This window comes from Solanum lycopersicum, chromosome 2, assembly GCF_036512215.1.
Source record: "Solanum lycopersicum chromosome 2, SLM_r2.1".
Taxonomy (NCBI): Eukaryota; Viridiplantae; Streptophyta; class Magnoliopsida; order Solanales; family Solanaceae; genus Solanum; species Solanum lycopersicum.
The window spans coordinates 44,348,588-44,365,116 of NC_090801.1; the positions used below are offsets into that span (position 1 = coordinate 44,348,588).

At 32.5% G+C, this 16,529-nt stretch overlaps 3 protein-coding genes across 4 annotated transcripts; 1 reads left to right on the forward strand and 2 right to left on the reverse strand.

Annotated features, from left to right (window-relative positions):
• The first annotated feature begins 3,133 nt into the window (after window positions 1–3,133).
• LOC101264270 (disease resistance protein RPV1-like) lies at window positions 3,134–7,526 on the forward strand. 2 transcript variants are annotated; one of them, XM_004231629.5, is made up of 6 exons: window positions 3,134–3,645; window positions 3,720–4,824; window positions 4,908–5,339; window positions 5,437–6,342; window positions 6,478–7,141; window positions 7,225–7,526. In XM_004231629.5, exons 1-6 carry the CDS (start codon window positions 3,221–3,223, stop codon window positions 7,335–7,337), a joined length of 3,645 nt encoding a protein of 1,214 aa, XP_004231677.3. In that variant the 5' UTR covers window positions 3,134–3,220; the 3' UTR covers window positions 7,338–7,526. The 2 variants fall into 2 exon arrangements, with proteins under 2 accessions (XP_004231677.3, XP_025884979.2); XM_026029194.2 differs by having other exon boundaries at window positions 3,138–3,645; window positions 7,234–7,526.
• Window positions 7,527–7,693: 167 nt separating this feature from the next.
• LOC101264573 (B3 domain-containing protein At2g24670-like) lies at window positions 7,694–8,536 on the reverse strand. Its single transcript, XM_004231630.5, has one exon. It carries the CDS (start codon window positions 8,534–8,536, stop codon window positions 7,694–7,696), a length of 843 nt encoding a protein of 280 aa, XP_004231678.3.
• Window positions 8,537–12,299: 3,763 nt separating this feature from the next.
• Window positions 12,300–16,163, reverse strand: LOC101264875 (putative B3 domain-containing protein At2g27410). Its single transcript, XM_069294634.1, has one exon. It carries the CDS (start codon window positions 13,548–13,550, stop codon window positions 12,657–12,659), a length of 894 nt encoding a protein of 297 aa, XP_069150735.1. The 5' UTR covers window positions 13,551–16,163; the 3' UTR covers window positions 12,300–12,656.
• Between the last annotated feature and the right edge of the window lie 366 nt (window positions 16,164–16,529).

Genomic DNA, 16,529 nt, shown 5'->3' on the forward strand with positions numbered 1-16,529 from the left:
TTGGTATTTTCCTCTTCTCACTATATACACATATTTGGTAATCTTTGTAATGTCATGTGACACCATTAAACCTTCCTAAATCTGCACCTGAGTGTATGATCTTCTTATGAGTTACTGTAAGAAGAATATTAATATCAAGACCATTCTGAAAGTATATCAAAGACAAAAGTATAAGGACCAAAATGGGCCGAAGCAACAGCCAAAGTTGGAAGTGTTAAATGGGTGAGATAGGTTGAAATTAGAGATATTGAAATTGGGTCATGACATGTCCAGATTTACTTTAGGCTCAGATGGGCAAAAAATCAAGTTTCGTCATGACTCGTTTAACCTCAATAATTATATACTGTGATTTAACTTTGGGGAAAGAGTCAACAATACTCTTAAACTAGGGATAATGCACAAGTATCCCCTCAACCTATGCCCGAAATTTCAGAGAGACACACTTATACTATACTAAGGTCCTATTATTCCTCTGAACTTATTTTATAAGTAATTTTCTACCCCTTTTCGGCCTACGTGGCACTAGCTTGAAAGAAAAAAGTCAACCAGCGTTGGACCCACAAGATAGTGTCACGTAAACGAAAAAGGAGTAGAAATTTATTAATAAAATAAGTTCAGGTGAGTAATAAGACCTTAGTATAGTATAAGTGTGTCTCTGAGATTTCGGACATAGGTTGAGGGGGTACTTGTGCATTATCCCCTTAAACTATGTGTAAGGAACAATTCAAATGCCCTTCGTTTATAGTTTGGTTCAAAAATGTCCTTACCGTCAATACTTTGGCTCAAAAATGCCCTTAAACTATATGAAAGGAACAAAAATGCCCACCTTTTGTTGTTTGGTCCAAGAATATCTCTGTCGTCAATATTTTGATCCAAAAATGTTGTTATTGTTGTATAATGGGTCAAAAATGCTCATTTTTCAAATAAGTATACTATTATTTCTTTTAATACGTTCTTTTTCTAATACTATATTTTTTTAAAAAAAATAGCAAATGCTAATCCTACTTCAATTTAGAAAAAAATAAAAAAATATATTTTTTATTTTATTATCATTATCTATTATCGTTATATAAATATAAATTATGATGAATATACTATAATTATGTATATATGAAATATATTATATGTCAAAAGAGTACATGCAATTATTCTGTTTTAATTGATAAATCGATATTTAATAAGAAGGAAAAAAACATTTTTTACATTTTTATTCCTTGAAGTGATTTTAGAAGAAATATAGCAAGAATAATGTTCTTTAATCACATTTTAATTAGAAAGAAGACGTGTTTAAAAAGAATATATATATATATATATATATATATATATATATATATATATATATATATATTTGTAAAAGGGCATTTTTGACCCATTTTATAACTATAGGGACAATTCTGGATTAAAATATTAACTGCAAGAGCATTTTGAGCGAGAGTATTGACGGTTAGGGTATTTTTGAGCTAAATCATAAACGAATGGTATCTTTTGTTCCTTTCACATAGTTTAAGGGCATTTCTAACGCTTTTTTCTTTAAATTTTATAATCATAATTTGAAGGGAAAATACACAAGTACTCCTAGACTATGATCGAAATTTTAGACACACACCCTTTGACTTATCTTTTTTTGTGATTTTGTGTACTTTTTGTCTTACGTGGCACGCTCTGTGACTCCACGCAATTGATACGCTTTGGAGATATTTGGATGTCACGTAAGCTAAAAAGGTGTACAAAATTACAAAAAAAAAAATCAGGAATAATAGAACCTTAGTTTAGTTAAGTTATATCTCTGAAATTTCGATCTTAGTCTAGAGAACACTTGTGCATTTTTCATAATTTGAATTTCAAGTCAAGAAAATAAGAAAAATAAGGTACAAATGGATGTATAAATCGTATAAAATATAAAATTGATAGTGATGTCCTCTACGGCATGATATGGAAAGAGTTTAAAGAATGGAGGGTGGTAATTTATATAATTTTTGTCAAATAGAATATTTTGTCCAATGAAGCCAACAAGAGAATGTAATAAAAAAGAGAGCTGTGTTGTTTTGTCCAGTGAAGCCAACCACAGAGTAATGAGTGATATCAATCTCACACCTTCGAGAAAATGTATAAATATTCTTTCAATTTATGTCCGAAATTATAGAGACACACTTATACTACATTAAGATTCTATTAATCCTCTGGATATATTTTAGATCGAAAAAGATATAAAATTATTATATATTATTATAAGTAGGAAGATTTTAAGTTTAAAGTTAGATCACAAACATGTCCTTCACTAATTATTAAATTAAAAAATATTTTACTAATTTTTAAAACTAACTCAATAATAACAATTAAACTAGACCAAATACATGATTAGATGTTACAACTTATCATTTTTCATTTCTTAATGAATTTGATTGTTAAAACTTTTTAGCTTCTACTATTAAACACATTCATGTACAAACCTTTTATGTACTTAATTTCTTCCTTTATAAATCGGATAAAAAATATTAATCCACCACACTTTGTTTTCATCATCTAATAGTTCTTCTGTAAGGAGTATTTTTTATTGGTCACTATTTTTCTATTGATTTGTGTATTCTTTCATTTTTTATTTTCATGGTTCTTGGAGAAACACATAATCTAATAGTTCTTGTAATATTTTTTTATTGGTCACTATTTTTCTTATTGGTTTGTTTCCTTCATTCATTTTTTTATTTTTAATGATTGTTGGAGTATTTATATCCCAAGATTGCTCATCACTCACCAAAAAAAAATGTTGATATTTAAGTTGTAGGCAAAAAGTAAACACTAAAAAAAGTTTATGTTATATGCATAAAAAGACATAGGAGTACGTCAGACAATGCCGAACAATTTTATATCTTGGGCCTGTATAAATTATAACAGCAATAGAGGTCAAACGTGCAAAGCATGTTTCCAGAACTAGTTAATAAAATAAATTCAGAGGGTCAATAGGAGCTTAGTGTAGTATAAGTTTATCTCTATGATTTTGAACATAGTTGAGTGGGTATTTGTGCATTTTCCCTAATTTTGATACGAAACAAAAAAAATTATTTAAATGTATTTTTGTGACTTACGGATGAAGACAATTGGAGACAAAGTCCACTTCAAAATAGAATATTAAACATGATTAGTTGACTGTTAAAGTAGCCTTCCCTACACTTGTGCTCCATTGCTTATCTTCACTTTGATTCCACTTAATCAAAAGAAGAAAATGTCTCATCAATTTGTTCATCATGTATTTTTAAGTTTCATAAGCAATACCTTTGGAGATCATCTTCATACAGCTTTGTTAACTGCTGGTATCCCTTCATTTAGACCTGATGATAAAAAGCTGCAGAATGCAATTCAAGAATCAAGAATTCTAATAGCTATCATTTCAAAAGACTATGCTTCTTCACATAGATGCCTTGATGAACTCACCCATATGATTCAAACCAGAAAATCTTTTGGGAATTTTCTTCTCCCTGTATTTTATGATGTCGATCCATCAGATGTGAGGAAGCAGAAAGGGACGTTTGAACAACCTTTCTTTAACTTCGAAAAGAGGTATAAAACAGAGAAGGTGGATCAATGGAGGGCTGCTTTGAGAGAAGTTGCTGATTTGGGAGGAATGGTCTTACAGAACCAAGCTGATGGGTAATGTTTTTCTTCATAAAATTATCTGTTTAGGTCATTCAATTCTTGTTTACTAAATTGTAAAACTATTTCAGATCTGAATCAAGGTTTATACAAGAGATTGTTAAGGTGGTTGTAGGAAAATTGAGACGTACTGTATTAAGTGTTGCTCCTCGTCCAGTCGGAATAGATTGTCGAGTCAAAGAAATTGATTTGTGGTTAAAAGAGGGATACAATTATGTCGATATTCTTGCTATACATGGTATGGGAGGTATTGGCAAAACTACGATAGCTAAAACAGCTTATAACCTGAATTTTCATAGATTTGAAGGCAGTAGCTTCCTTGCTGATGTGGGAAAAGTTTTAGAAAAGTATGACGGTTTAGGTCGTTTACAAAGACAACTTCTTTCCAATATTCTTGGGAAGGATGTCGAAAAGATATATAATGTTAATGAAGGGTCCGTCAAGATTCAAGAAGCTATCAGCTGCAAAAGAGTTCTTCTTGTTCTTGATGATATAGACAACATAGATCAGCTAAATGCGGTACTCGGTATGAGGGATTGGTTTTCTCCAGGTAGCAAAATTATCATAACAACGAGAAATGGTCATTTATTAAGTTCTACTGAAGCATGTAGATGTAGGATGTATAAGCTAAAGACTTTGGATGCCAAAGAATCACTTCAGTTGTTCAGTTGGTATGCATTTGGTGAAGAAAGCCCCCCGTTAGAATATATGGATCTTACGATAGATGTTGTACATCATTGTAAAGGAATTCCGTTAGCTCTTAAAGTTTTGGGTTCGTCTCTTGGTGACTTAAGTATAGAGATTTGGGGAAGTGCATTAAGGAAATTGAAAGATATTCCAGACAGTAAAATCCTTGAAAAACTAAGGATAAGTTATGAATGTCTACCAGATGATAATGTTCAAAACCTATTCCTCGATATTGTCTGTTTCTTTGCTGGTAAGGACAAAGATTATGCAGTAAGAATACTTGATGGATGTGGTTTCTTTTCGGTCATTGGCATTCAGATTCTTGTTGACCGATGCCTATTGGAAATTGACCATAACAAACTGATGGTGCATCAATTACTTCAAGACATGGGAAGAGAAATTATTCGGGAAGAATCCCCTTGGGAGCCTAGTAGTCAAAGCAGGATTTGGAAACACAAAGATGCCTTTAACATATTGCAGGGGAAGACAGTAACAAATCTGACTCTGAGATTTTTAACGTGCAATCATCCATATCTATGTGCCTTAATGTATGATTTTTCGTTTTCCTGTAGGGTACTGAAAGGATCCAAGGTCTAGTTCTTGACATCCGGATGCTGAAGAAAGTAGAATATGTTGGTCAAAAATTGAACGGAAATGATGTTGGGCACCGGCAACTTGATGTGAGATCACTGAGAATGACTGATGCTAACTCACAAGGGAGACAGAGTTTAACTGTTCTTGAGCTGTTCAGAAATGTCTTTTCAGAAACTTCAAATGTTGTACAGTTGGAAATCGATGCATTTTCAAGAATGAAGAAGCTGAGAATTCTACGGCTAACAGAAGCAAAATTCACTGGTAGCTACCAATGGTTTCCGAAGAGATTAAAATTGCTTCATTGGCGTGGATTCCTTTTGAAGTCCATTCCAAAGGATTTGCCTTTGGAGAGCCTGGTTGCTCTGGATATGAGGAGGAGCAGATTGCAACAAGCCTGGGAGGGAACTAGGGTAAAGTTTTTATCGTCAGTTTTGGCATTGACAGTAGGGAAGTTGATAGTAAGTTAATAGACCTGAATCCTGATATACTTGTTATTGGCTATTGCAGATGCTCAAGTTATTAAAAATTCTCAATTTCAGTCATTCTCATTTCCTAAGAAGAACTCCTGATTTTTCCGGGCTTCCTAATCTGGAAAAACTCATTTTGAAGGATTGTGTAAGATTGTTCCATATTCATGAATCGATTGGAGATCTAGAGGAACTTGTTCTCTTGAACCTGAGAGACTGCAAGAGTCTATCGAATCTTCCAAGAAGCTTTTGTAAGCTCAAGTCCTTGGAAACACTCATCATTTCTGGCTGTTATGGACTTGCCCTATCAACAATCGATCTACGAAATCTGGAATCTTTGAGAACCCTTCATGCAGATGAAATTAATTACGGTCACGAGAAATCATGGGTTGCACTCTGGCAATCTTGGTCATCCAAATTAACAAAATCCCCAGATTATGACAACTTCTCTTTATATTCTTTATCAAGTTCCCTGGTTAGCTTAAGTCTGGCAAGATGCAAGCTAACAGATGATGCTCTATCACTTGGTGTTAACAACCTCTTCTCCTTACGCCATTTGAATCTAAGTGGAAACCTGATCTCTAACCTACCACAGAGTATAACAAATCTATGTATGCTTCAGGACCTTTGGCTAGACGCGTGCCCAAACCTCCAATCACTCCCCAATCTTCCTTCAACGCTCATCAAGCTGAAGGCTACAGAATGCACATTACTAGAAAGAGTTACAACTATGCCAAGCTTATTGGAGACTCATAGATTATTCTTGGATGTTAGAGGCAGCGAGAAACTAACTGAGATTCCTGGATTGTTCAAGCTGGAGCCAGTAAGAAATTTTGAAGAGGAAATGGTGAACACTCTGAACCATCTAAACCTGGATGATATACAAAACGCAGAAGTGGAACTATTTAATAGGCTTACCAACACAAAAAAGAAAAATTCAGTGCAGGTAACTTTTGTCTGTCAAATGTGTTTCATCTGTCTTGTAAGCTTCTTTCCTACTAAAACCACCTCGACAATTAACAAAACATGTTTCATAAGAAGGAACGAGTGAAATCTGCTAAATATTTCTTTTTTCCCATAGGGACTCTATGAGTTTGGCATCTTCAGCACTTACTTTCCTGGAAGCGAGATCCCAAGTTGGTTCAGCATGAAGGGCGAAGAAAACTTACTGACTCTGAAAGTGAATTCTCTTACTAATACAAAGATAATAGGACTTAATATCTGCATTGTATATTCACGTTCCGATCATCAGAAATCCCGATGCTGGGAAGAAAACCAACTTGCGAACTGGTATTCCTTCTTCATCAAACTGAATAATTTGTCCAAGGGTGTCAAATGGATTTATGAGCCTACATTCATAGGCATTCCAGGACCAAATGAGAACTTGACATTTTTATGCCACTGGAAATTGGGAAAGTACCTTGAAGCTAATGACGAGGTTAACGTCTCAATAATAGGGTGGAGTAATACTTTTCAGATGAAAGATTTCGGAGTTAGCCTTGAGTGTGACACAGTAGATGCAGATCTATCCGTACCATCAAACGAGCTTGCAATAAAAAGTAGTGATCCCAGTGCTTATCTATCTGGACAGTGTGTCATGGAAAGATATATGCCCGTGTATCAGCTAGCATGGAATCATTACTGCTTTTCTCACCCTGACTACTTTTTGTTTAATGGACACCAAAGGAAACAAGCAACAATGAGGTTTATTTTGTACCAAAAGTTATTCGATGATTTTGGGCAGAGTATGTACTGCAGGTTTAAGATTTATAAGCTTTCTGTTTCTACAATATTTCTTGTTACTGACCAGTAACATGCTTTCATGAAGGTCCTATAGATGCTGGAACACAAGATGATAGTGACATTGATATCTATCATGAGAAATATGCTGAGGAGGCTGCCTTGGCAGAACTAGAAGACGACATGGAATGGCCTTGGTAAAGAGCGATGACTGGTGCAGCGATCTTATATATTGGTTTAGTTAGCTATTACATGATTGACAAACTATTAGGTGATGTGTATCTTATAAAGTACACAACATATATCTTCTGGCTAGAGGATTGGACAACAATTACGCATACAAAACAGAAAAGTTGATGATTTATCCAATTTAGAGTACAAAACAGAAAAGGTGAACTACCAACAGGCAACAAAAAATCTTATTTCAAGAAGCTATATTTCATACTTTTGCAGTATAAAAATAAACTAAAAAGATTCATGTCAAAACAAAAAATTACTAATTCTAATCAAAATTAGCAAACTGCACTAAATAGTTATACATAAAATGAACATCTAAGTTATATCGGAACCAAAACAAGAGCCAGCCATGGAACCAAATGTTGATGAAATGACCACAACTGCACTACCATTTCAGGTTTGAGTTTATTCCTTTCTACTACTTGCATCCAGTTGTTCAATAACACATAACTCGAGCTGTTACTCCTGTCCCATTTTGTCAAATGAATTTTTGTTTGTTCAAGTGAAGGCTCAATCAAGTTGAACTGAATCTTGGTCTTTTTGTTAGACACATTTTTGGTCTCCAACACCATTTTCTGTTGGGGTGTCAAGAAATCCTTACTCACCACTTGGTTGACAGGGATTGATAGACGCATTTGCTGATAACTCAAATCTGTATCATAAAGAGCTTTCTGAATTACAAGTTTCACTTGAGAAATCTGAACGCCCATTCCTGAAATCTTCTCCTTCAACTCATCCGGCAAAACTGGAGGATCAATTATTGGCTTAACTTTTCTTCGCTTTTTCTTTGCATCTTCCGATTTACTCTGTTTTTCATCAAACAGATTTTCAGTCTTCTTTTTCTCCATGGGAAGACCTACATCAACTATTTCGTTTGTTTTGCGTTTAAGAGAGTTTCGAATCTCGAGACCCTTTTCCTGTGACGTTGATTGAGACGGGATAACAATCGGAGGCTTCTTTCTTGTGAAAATCTTGCTTCTTCTAGCCCTTGGCAAAAGATAGTAGTAGTGTTCAACAGAATGTTCACACATATATGGATTCTTTCTAAAGGTTTCATCTTTCTCATGCTCTTCATCATCCACACATTCACATTCAGAATCAGTAATGCACGATTCCTCTTTCCGCCCGCCGCCACCACCATCATCTTCATTTACAATTCCCATGGAAAAAGAAAATCTCCATAAACAGAGATAAATAGAAAAACTATTAGAAAGCAATGACATTGGGAATTCTCGATTTCTTGGACGCACACGCTACTAAATCATCCAAAAATAATATGCTTTTATACTTCACAGTAACTTTTTTTCATGGAATGCAAAAAAAAATAAAAATCTATATATTTTTTGAAATTTTTGCTCCTAAACTTTTATGCTCTTAAAATTGTGTTCTTCGACCACTAAAATGCACCAGTTTTGCCGCCTTCTCTCCCAACATATTCCCTAACCTCATCAGCTTTAGGGTTATTTAATACGTGAATACAGTTATGTAAGTATTAGTAATATATGGTTAATATATATAATCATACACAAATCAATTAAAGTCTTATTTGTTTGATGGAGGTATGGTTAAGACATTACGTCATTAAATATATTTATTTCTTCTACTGATAAATCTCTTAATCGTCTGAAAAGATTGGAATGAATCAGAACTGTGACAGTTATATTCCTATTAAGACTCTTTCTTTTAAAGACATTGTTATTTTCACGAAATTATATATATATGCATAGTGTTTTCACACATTATTATTATTATTATTATTATTATTATTATTATTATTATTATTATTATTATTATTATTATTATTATTATTATTATTCACACAATTTTTTTAATATCGGTGTCTGTGAAATTGTTCTCGAGTATTAACTACTACCACCTATTAATCAATATATTTGAATTTAGCATAATACATATATTGGATCCTAAAGTTGATTTCAAATTTTAACTTTGACTTTCAACTTTCATAATGCACAAACAGGACTTTAACTATCTAACTTTTAAATAAATAAACACATAAGTCCTACATGACACAATACACGTAGGACACCACGTAGGACAAAAAAAGATATGTAGGACATGTGTGTCAATTTGTTCAACTTTATACAAGTTTAAGTGTCTACTTGTGCACACCCAAAGTTGAAGGGCATAAATGTAATTCGAAGCCAAGTTAAATGACACATTTATGTATTATGTCTTTGAAAATTAACAAGTGTGTTTGGTATGGAGGAAAACATGTTCCGGAAAAATATTTTCCAATTTTCTCATGTTTGGTTGTGTCAAATGTTTTGGAAGATGTTTTCCAAATCAACTCATTTTCCTCAAATTTAAGGTATATGACTTCCTTTCAATAATTAAGGAAAACATTCTCTAAAACTCTCTTCCAACCTTTCCCCCCCACCAGCCCCCTACCCACCCCACCCCCGGCCCACTAGCCCCTTACCAGCCCCAACCCCCACACTACTCCACCCCACCCCCACCATGAAAAAAAATTTAAGTTTGTTTTTTTAAAAAAAAAATCAATTTCAAGAATTATTTTCTACTCTAGTAAAAAATAAAAAAAAATTCAAAAATATTTCTTACTAAAAAAGAACAATAAAATATTTTTTCGGAAAATATTTTCTAGTCAGCAAGCAAACATGAGAAAGTTCAAGAAAACATTTTCTAAAAAAACATTTTCCATGGAAAACATTTTCCTTCGTACCAAACACACCCTAAGAGTGAAATTAATGACTAGTTTGAGGACGGAAAAGATAATGAAATAGGGCAAATTTAAAATTTAAAATGGGTGGGGAGACTTTTCAAAATTTTCATATATTAATATATACCCCAAAATTTGTAATTACTCTAACCAAGTCCGCATTTTATTTAGGAAAAATTATATATAATAGCAAACTATTGTTATTTTCGTCTCTCTCCCAAGGTGGAATCTCACTCGCTACTCTAGTTTGGTGGCAGTCTCGCTCTTATACAAACACAAATGTATAAAATGTGTTTGTGTTTGTATAACGCGAAAGGAAATTGTATATATTGCATATATTTTCGTTCCCCTCTCCCAGATCTCACCCGCCACTCTCTCAGATCTCGCTCATCACCCTCGTCTCTCTCGCTTATACAAATAGAAACGAAATGTATAAATTGCATTTATATTTGTATAAACGCAGATAAATATATCTTCGTCCTATACACTTATCATTATACAATACAAATATCCCCCTGCCCAATTTTATTTTGTCTTTCTCTCTTTCTCGTTTTATACATACACAGATTATACAATAGATCTTTTGTATACAACTGCTTTCTTTTGTATATGTATAACGAATTATACAACTGACTTTTTTGTATATGTGTAGCGAATTATACAATTTTTTTTATATATGTATAGCGAAATATACATATTTATGTTTGCTATGGAGCACGATTTTGTAAACTATATCTATAGCATACAAATATGATTTTTATGTTTGCTATGTGTGAAAGTTATTTAATCTTATTTAACTAAACCAATATCACCAATTTTAATTTCTAAAGTTGAATGATATATACCTTCTACTCATTTCACTCCCGAAACATGAGTGTGATACATTCAAGGTTGCTAAGTTGGGGCAGCCTACTCCTATCGAATCGGTATTTCGACATGATATTGCATTTGAACTAGTAGTACAACTCAGAGATTATAACCATCCAAACAAAATGTAAATAAGCTATGGATAATGATGAAATTCCAGAGAAGTAAGTAGATGCAAAATTTCTTGATACAAAAAACACTAAGATGAGACCTTTGAAGATTTAGTGTATCCTAATGATTTTTTCATGAAAATTGAGACTACTCTTGATGGTTATTTTTTTAAGGAGAATGGATGTGGAATTCCAATAAAAAGTATATAAAGCATCTTAGGATTTATGAAACATATAAAGATGCTCCTAACAAAATATGAGCTCACAAATTCATAACTCCATCAATGAACGAGGAAATTGTATTGATCACAACTTATGTGTGTTACATCCCAAGTGAGAGCATTGCGTTGAGTCGTATTAACAAACTATGATAGCTCATCACCAATTATGAATTAACAGCCGATCGACCAACTAACTAACTAATGAAATCTTCCATTTGATCCTAGTATACCGTATACCTATCAACTTGACTATGTTTACAAACACAAATATTTTGACTTGCCTCTTTTTCTCTATAATAGAGTAAAATATCGTATGTTTGTTGAGTACATGATTCTGCATATGATATTATTTATGCAAATCCGCACTTCAAAGGAAAAAAAAGGGTGTGTTGTGGCTTCTGTTTATACCACTTTAAGTAATTTTGGAACATTTAATAATCTTTGCAGAACGCGTGATGGAGCTCTTTAATGAATGAAAGTGTAAGATATCGTAGGTCAGAATGCATTATTACTTGTGTATCTGGAAACAAAATCCATTGAAGCCTTGCTACTCGGCAGTGACAAAATCCATTCTGCAGCTTAGTGAAAAGCCATTTTCATTGAATACAACGGAATATGATCTGGTGTTTTTACAGTGTAAGTAAGCTATTTGCTTATCTATTGTTCCTTAGTTCAACTCATATTATGAAAAGAATTATCAATGATCAGATCTCCATGATATCGTAAGCGTGGTTGGTTTTCAATTAAAAAAAAAGATCAGTATGAACTTATTTTTGTCAGGATACTACAACTATCTCTTATTTGATGTTGATTCTATATGGAGGAACCACCTGAAAGGGGAAGTGGTGAGCTCCCGCCTTATCTTGAAGAGGAAACTAATGACTAGTGTAGAAAGATCCATTTACATTTTCTATGTGTCGAAATCAAATCACTAATGCTGTAAAAGGACAGTCATTTTTTATTTTATTCCATTTAAACCATGTGATTGTAGCATCATCACCAAGTTTTTGGGCCAATGGAAAGAAAGAGGTCGAGACAGTACCGAATCGAGTAAGTTATGCAACACAATCCTGCAAGGCAGCTTAATAACACAATGCAGATATGGAGCACTGTGTGTATTGTTACCAGTACTGCAGCTGATGATAGCTGACATAGTTTAGAGTACTGTGTTAATCCTCTCTAGTTAAGAGTACAAAACAGAAAAAGTGAAGTAGCAACTAAAAGTAAAGGCAATAAAGAATCTTAGTGTAAAAAGTTATATTATATTCAAATACACTAAAAACGATATCAATCAAAACAAACAAAAGAAGTTTACTAGGACGCTAATCCTACACAAAAGTTGGCAAACTGTACTAAATAGTTACAAATGAAATCAACGTCTAAATTATTATCGAACCAAAACAAGAGCCAACCATGGAACCAAATCTTGATTAAATGACCATAACTGCACTACCATTCTAGACTTGAGGATATTCCTTTCTACTACTTGCATCCAGCCATTCAATAACACATAATTAGAGGTGTTACTCATGTCCCATTTTGCCAAATGAATTTTTGTTTTTTCAAGTGAAGGCTCAATCAAGTTGAACTGAATCTTGCTCTTTTTGTTAGACACAATATCTCTCGTCTCCAATACCATTTTCTGTTGGGGTGTCAAGAAATCCTTATTCTCCACTTGGTTGATGGGGATTGAAAGACGCACTTGCTTATAACTCAAGTCTGTATCATAAAGAACTTTCTGAATAACGAGTTTCACTTGAGAAATCTGAACACCCATTCCTGAAATCATCTCCTTCAACTCATCTGGCAAAACTGGAGGATCAATTATTGGTTTATAAATCTTTCTTCTCTTTCTCTTTCTGTCTTTCGCTTTACTCTGTTTTTCATCCAACACAGTTTCAGTCTTTTTCTCTCTATCTTCCAATTTACCCTGTTTTTCACCGAACAGAGTTTGAGTCTTGTTTTTCTCTATGGAAAGGTCTTGATCAACTTCTTCAATTGTTTTACTTTTAAGAGAGATTCGAATCTTGAGACCCTTTTTCTGTGACATTGATTGAGACGGCATAACAGTAGGAGGAGGGTTGTTTCTTCTAAAAATTCTGCTTCTTTTAGCCCTTGGGAGAAGATAGTAGTAGTGATCAACAGAATGCTCACACATAAAAGGATTCTTTCTAAAAGCTTCCTCTTTTTCACGCTCTTCAACATCTATACATTCGAAATCAGTAATGCAGGATTCCTCTTTCGACCCACCATCAACATCGTCTTCCATTAGTATTCCCATGGAGAAAAGAAGGAAAATTTTAAAGAAAGAGAGGGAGATTGTAATTAAGAAGGCAACAACTTTGATGAATGTAATTGACGAAGAATAATTGTTGATAAAGAGGGTTTATATATTGAGGGTTTTAGAAAATAGGGGATACTTGATTTGTTAACGTTGGGGAGTTCTTCATTTTCTTGGACGCGCTAAATTTACACGCTGACTAACAAGTTTCTAAATATCTTCTTTTTTTTTTGAAACAACCAGTTCACCATTTATTTAAATAAAACATTGAAACTTAGCTAGTGGCTAGAATTATAATTTTTATTTTTCTTTGAATATACTTAGTTATGTACATGAGGGTGTAAGTTACTCAAAATACAAAACCCATTGTAAGAATGAAAAACGGCTAATCGTGACAATTTAGAGAATCAAATTATTTGTTCCCGGATGAGTCGCTAAAATGTGAAAACCTTAGCTCCACATCATAATCAAGGTAATGAGTAATGACCAAGTTTTATCATCCTCCACTCCAGATATATAGAAGTCTATAGACATTCTGGCTAGTCGTAGGGAGACATTTCGTTTGAAAAATCATCAGAATTATCACCAAACAAGAATTCAAACCAGCCCGTTGAATCCCATCCATAGATGGAACAATTTTGATGAACATCAAAGTCATGATGACAGAGGAAGTAGGAGCCTTGAACCTTATATGCAGAAACTAGCTTTTGAATACGTGCGATGCATGTTAATTGATAAATTTAATCTAAAATAAAATACATAAACATAGAATATGTGTATCATGAGCTACATGAGATTGTAGAGAAAAAAAATAAAGAAAAAAATGCTTAGAGATGTGTAGAGGAAAATTGAAGCATTAATATGATGCCTAACATCCTCAAATATATAAAAGAAAAATGTCAAGACATGAAAATTGGAAAAGAAGATAATATTTTTCTTCCGTAAGTTTATAGAAAAATAATAAAGAGTGAAAAAATTAAGCGATTATCAAATGTTTATCAAGACTGGCTAATAAGAATTTAAAAACAGAAATAGAGGAAACAATTCATGAAAAAACTATTTGAGATAAATAGAAAGTATTAAAATTAATATCATATTGTAGGCAAAGACACCAACATATATTATGAACAAAAAATGACCAAGTGATAAATATTTGGTATTTACATGTCTACATACAAGATAAAAATAGAATAATAAAAGTATAGTTACAAATTACAATAATATTTCAAAGTATAAATAAACATCAATCAAATACTAAGCTTCTGAGATACATGAATAGGTAGAGCAAAATGAATATCACCTAAGATTTGTAGTAGTGATTTATGTGTTCCGCCTTACCAAAACTACTTATAATTATAACACAACAAAAAAATTACTCTCTCCGTCCCATTTTATGTGGCACCATTCCCTTTTTGGTCAGTCCCAAAAAGAATGTTACATTTCCTTATATGGTAAGTATTTAAAGGTATAATTCCTCTTTTACCCTTGTTGATCCCACTTAATTTTAAACATAGTACTCTAATATATTTACGAGGAGAGAGAAAAGTGAGTATACTTTTTTGAAGGGCAATTCGATAAATATTTTAAAGTCTTCATTTTTTATTAAACTCCGTGCCCGGTCAAATATTGCCACATAAAATGGGACAGAGGGAGTATCAGATTTGAGCTTTTTGACTTTCTGTTCCATCGGAGTTTCCTTCTAATTGTCCATTCTTCATTATTTTTCCTCAAATCACTTTTAGTATATGATCTAGAGGACATCTACCATAATCAACTACACTATCTATATTAACTACGTCTGTAAAATGACGACGATGACAGATTCAAAGCCAAATTACAATGTAATTGATAATGAGAAAAGACACAAGAAATTTGCACAAATATGAAAGATATTAAGCGGGATGCAATTAAAACTAATGTCATCATCAACTCGATCTCTCTCTCCAAAGAAATCACCAAAATCTCTATTTTTATAGTGGAAGAAATGTCAATATTTGGTATGAAGGAAATTAAATAGGGAAAATAATTAAGTAAACTGGAGAATTTTATCTAAGACTTTATATAAGAATCTAAGGAAAATTGAATGGTTTCAGAAAGAAATTAAAGAATATGAATTATATTAAAGCTGGCAAGAAACTAAAACATTGGAAAATTTGGGTAAACGAATGTTGAGATATAATTATAGAATTAATTGACTCTTAAACATACTATACGACTCTTCACCACCCTTCACCTATATCTCTGTGTTACAACTCTTCATTACCCAAGTCTCTAACTTTTCACTTAAGTTTTAGTTAAAAGATGAAAACATCTAAAAAGAATGAATATATTAATGTCCAAAAAGATTAATAGATTATACTAAATGTTGGGCACATGCAGAGAATTCAGCTAATATTAAAATTTAATTGATAAGATATTTCATATAGTATAGGGGTATAATGGTAATTCAATTTTGAAGTTAAAACCTTCTCACTTATAATAATACAAGACAAAACAATAAGCAATATTTATAATATAAAAATAATCTTTCAATTTTAAGATATTGATAATAAACAAATGCAAAACATGATCTATATTAAAGAAAAAAATTATCTTTCAAATCTGAAAATTAAAAAAAAACTTATGTTGGTCATCTCTCATGGAAGAAGTATAGTTATATATCAATATAGTAATTGAAATATTCTTAGAGAAGACATAATTATTTATTAAAAAATTATGACCTATGGACTTCTATTTACTTAAATTTCCAAGAAAATAAAAATTTAAAAGGCAAAATGGTAATCTAACTTTGAAGTTAGGAGTTCATTTTTTCATATCGAATTTATGTTTAGTTCTTTTATATCATATGCTTAGTGCGAGATTGTTATAACAAAACTTAATTTATTTTTTCACGTTTAAACAATTCATGATTTAATTCATATTTAAACAAAACTATTATTTACGTCTATTATTATTCTTTTTATATCTCGATTCTCATAT

What these genes read in the sequence shown, in the direction of transcription:
- LOC101264875 (XM_069294634.1), bottom strand. Translation starts at nt 13,550, where the DNA reads ATGGGAATACTAATGGAAGACGATGTTGATGGTGGGTCGAAAGAGGAA.
- LOC101264573 (XM_004231630.5), bottom strand. Translation starts at nt 8,536, where the DNA reads ATGGGAATTGTAAATGAAGATGATGGTGGTGGCGGCGGGCGGAAAGAG.
- LOC101264270 (XM_004231629.5), top strand. Translation starts at nt 3,221, where the DNA reads ATGTCTCATCAATTTGTTCATCATGTATTTTTAAGTTTCATAAGCAAT. An exon ending in ACATATTGCAGGGGAAGACA is followed by an intron (nt 4,825 to 4,907) that starts GTAACAAATCTG and finishes GTTTTCCTGTAG; the next exon opens with GGTACTGAAAGGATCCAAGG. An exon ending in AAGCCTGGGAGGGAACTAGG is followed by an intron (nt 5,340 to 5,436) that starts GTAAAGTTTTTA and finishes TGGCTATTGCAG; the next exon opens with ATGCTCAAGTTATTAAAAAT.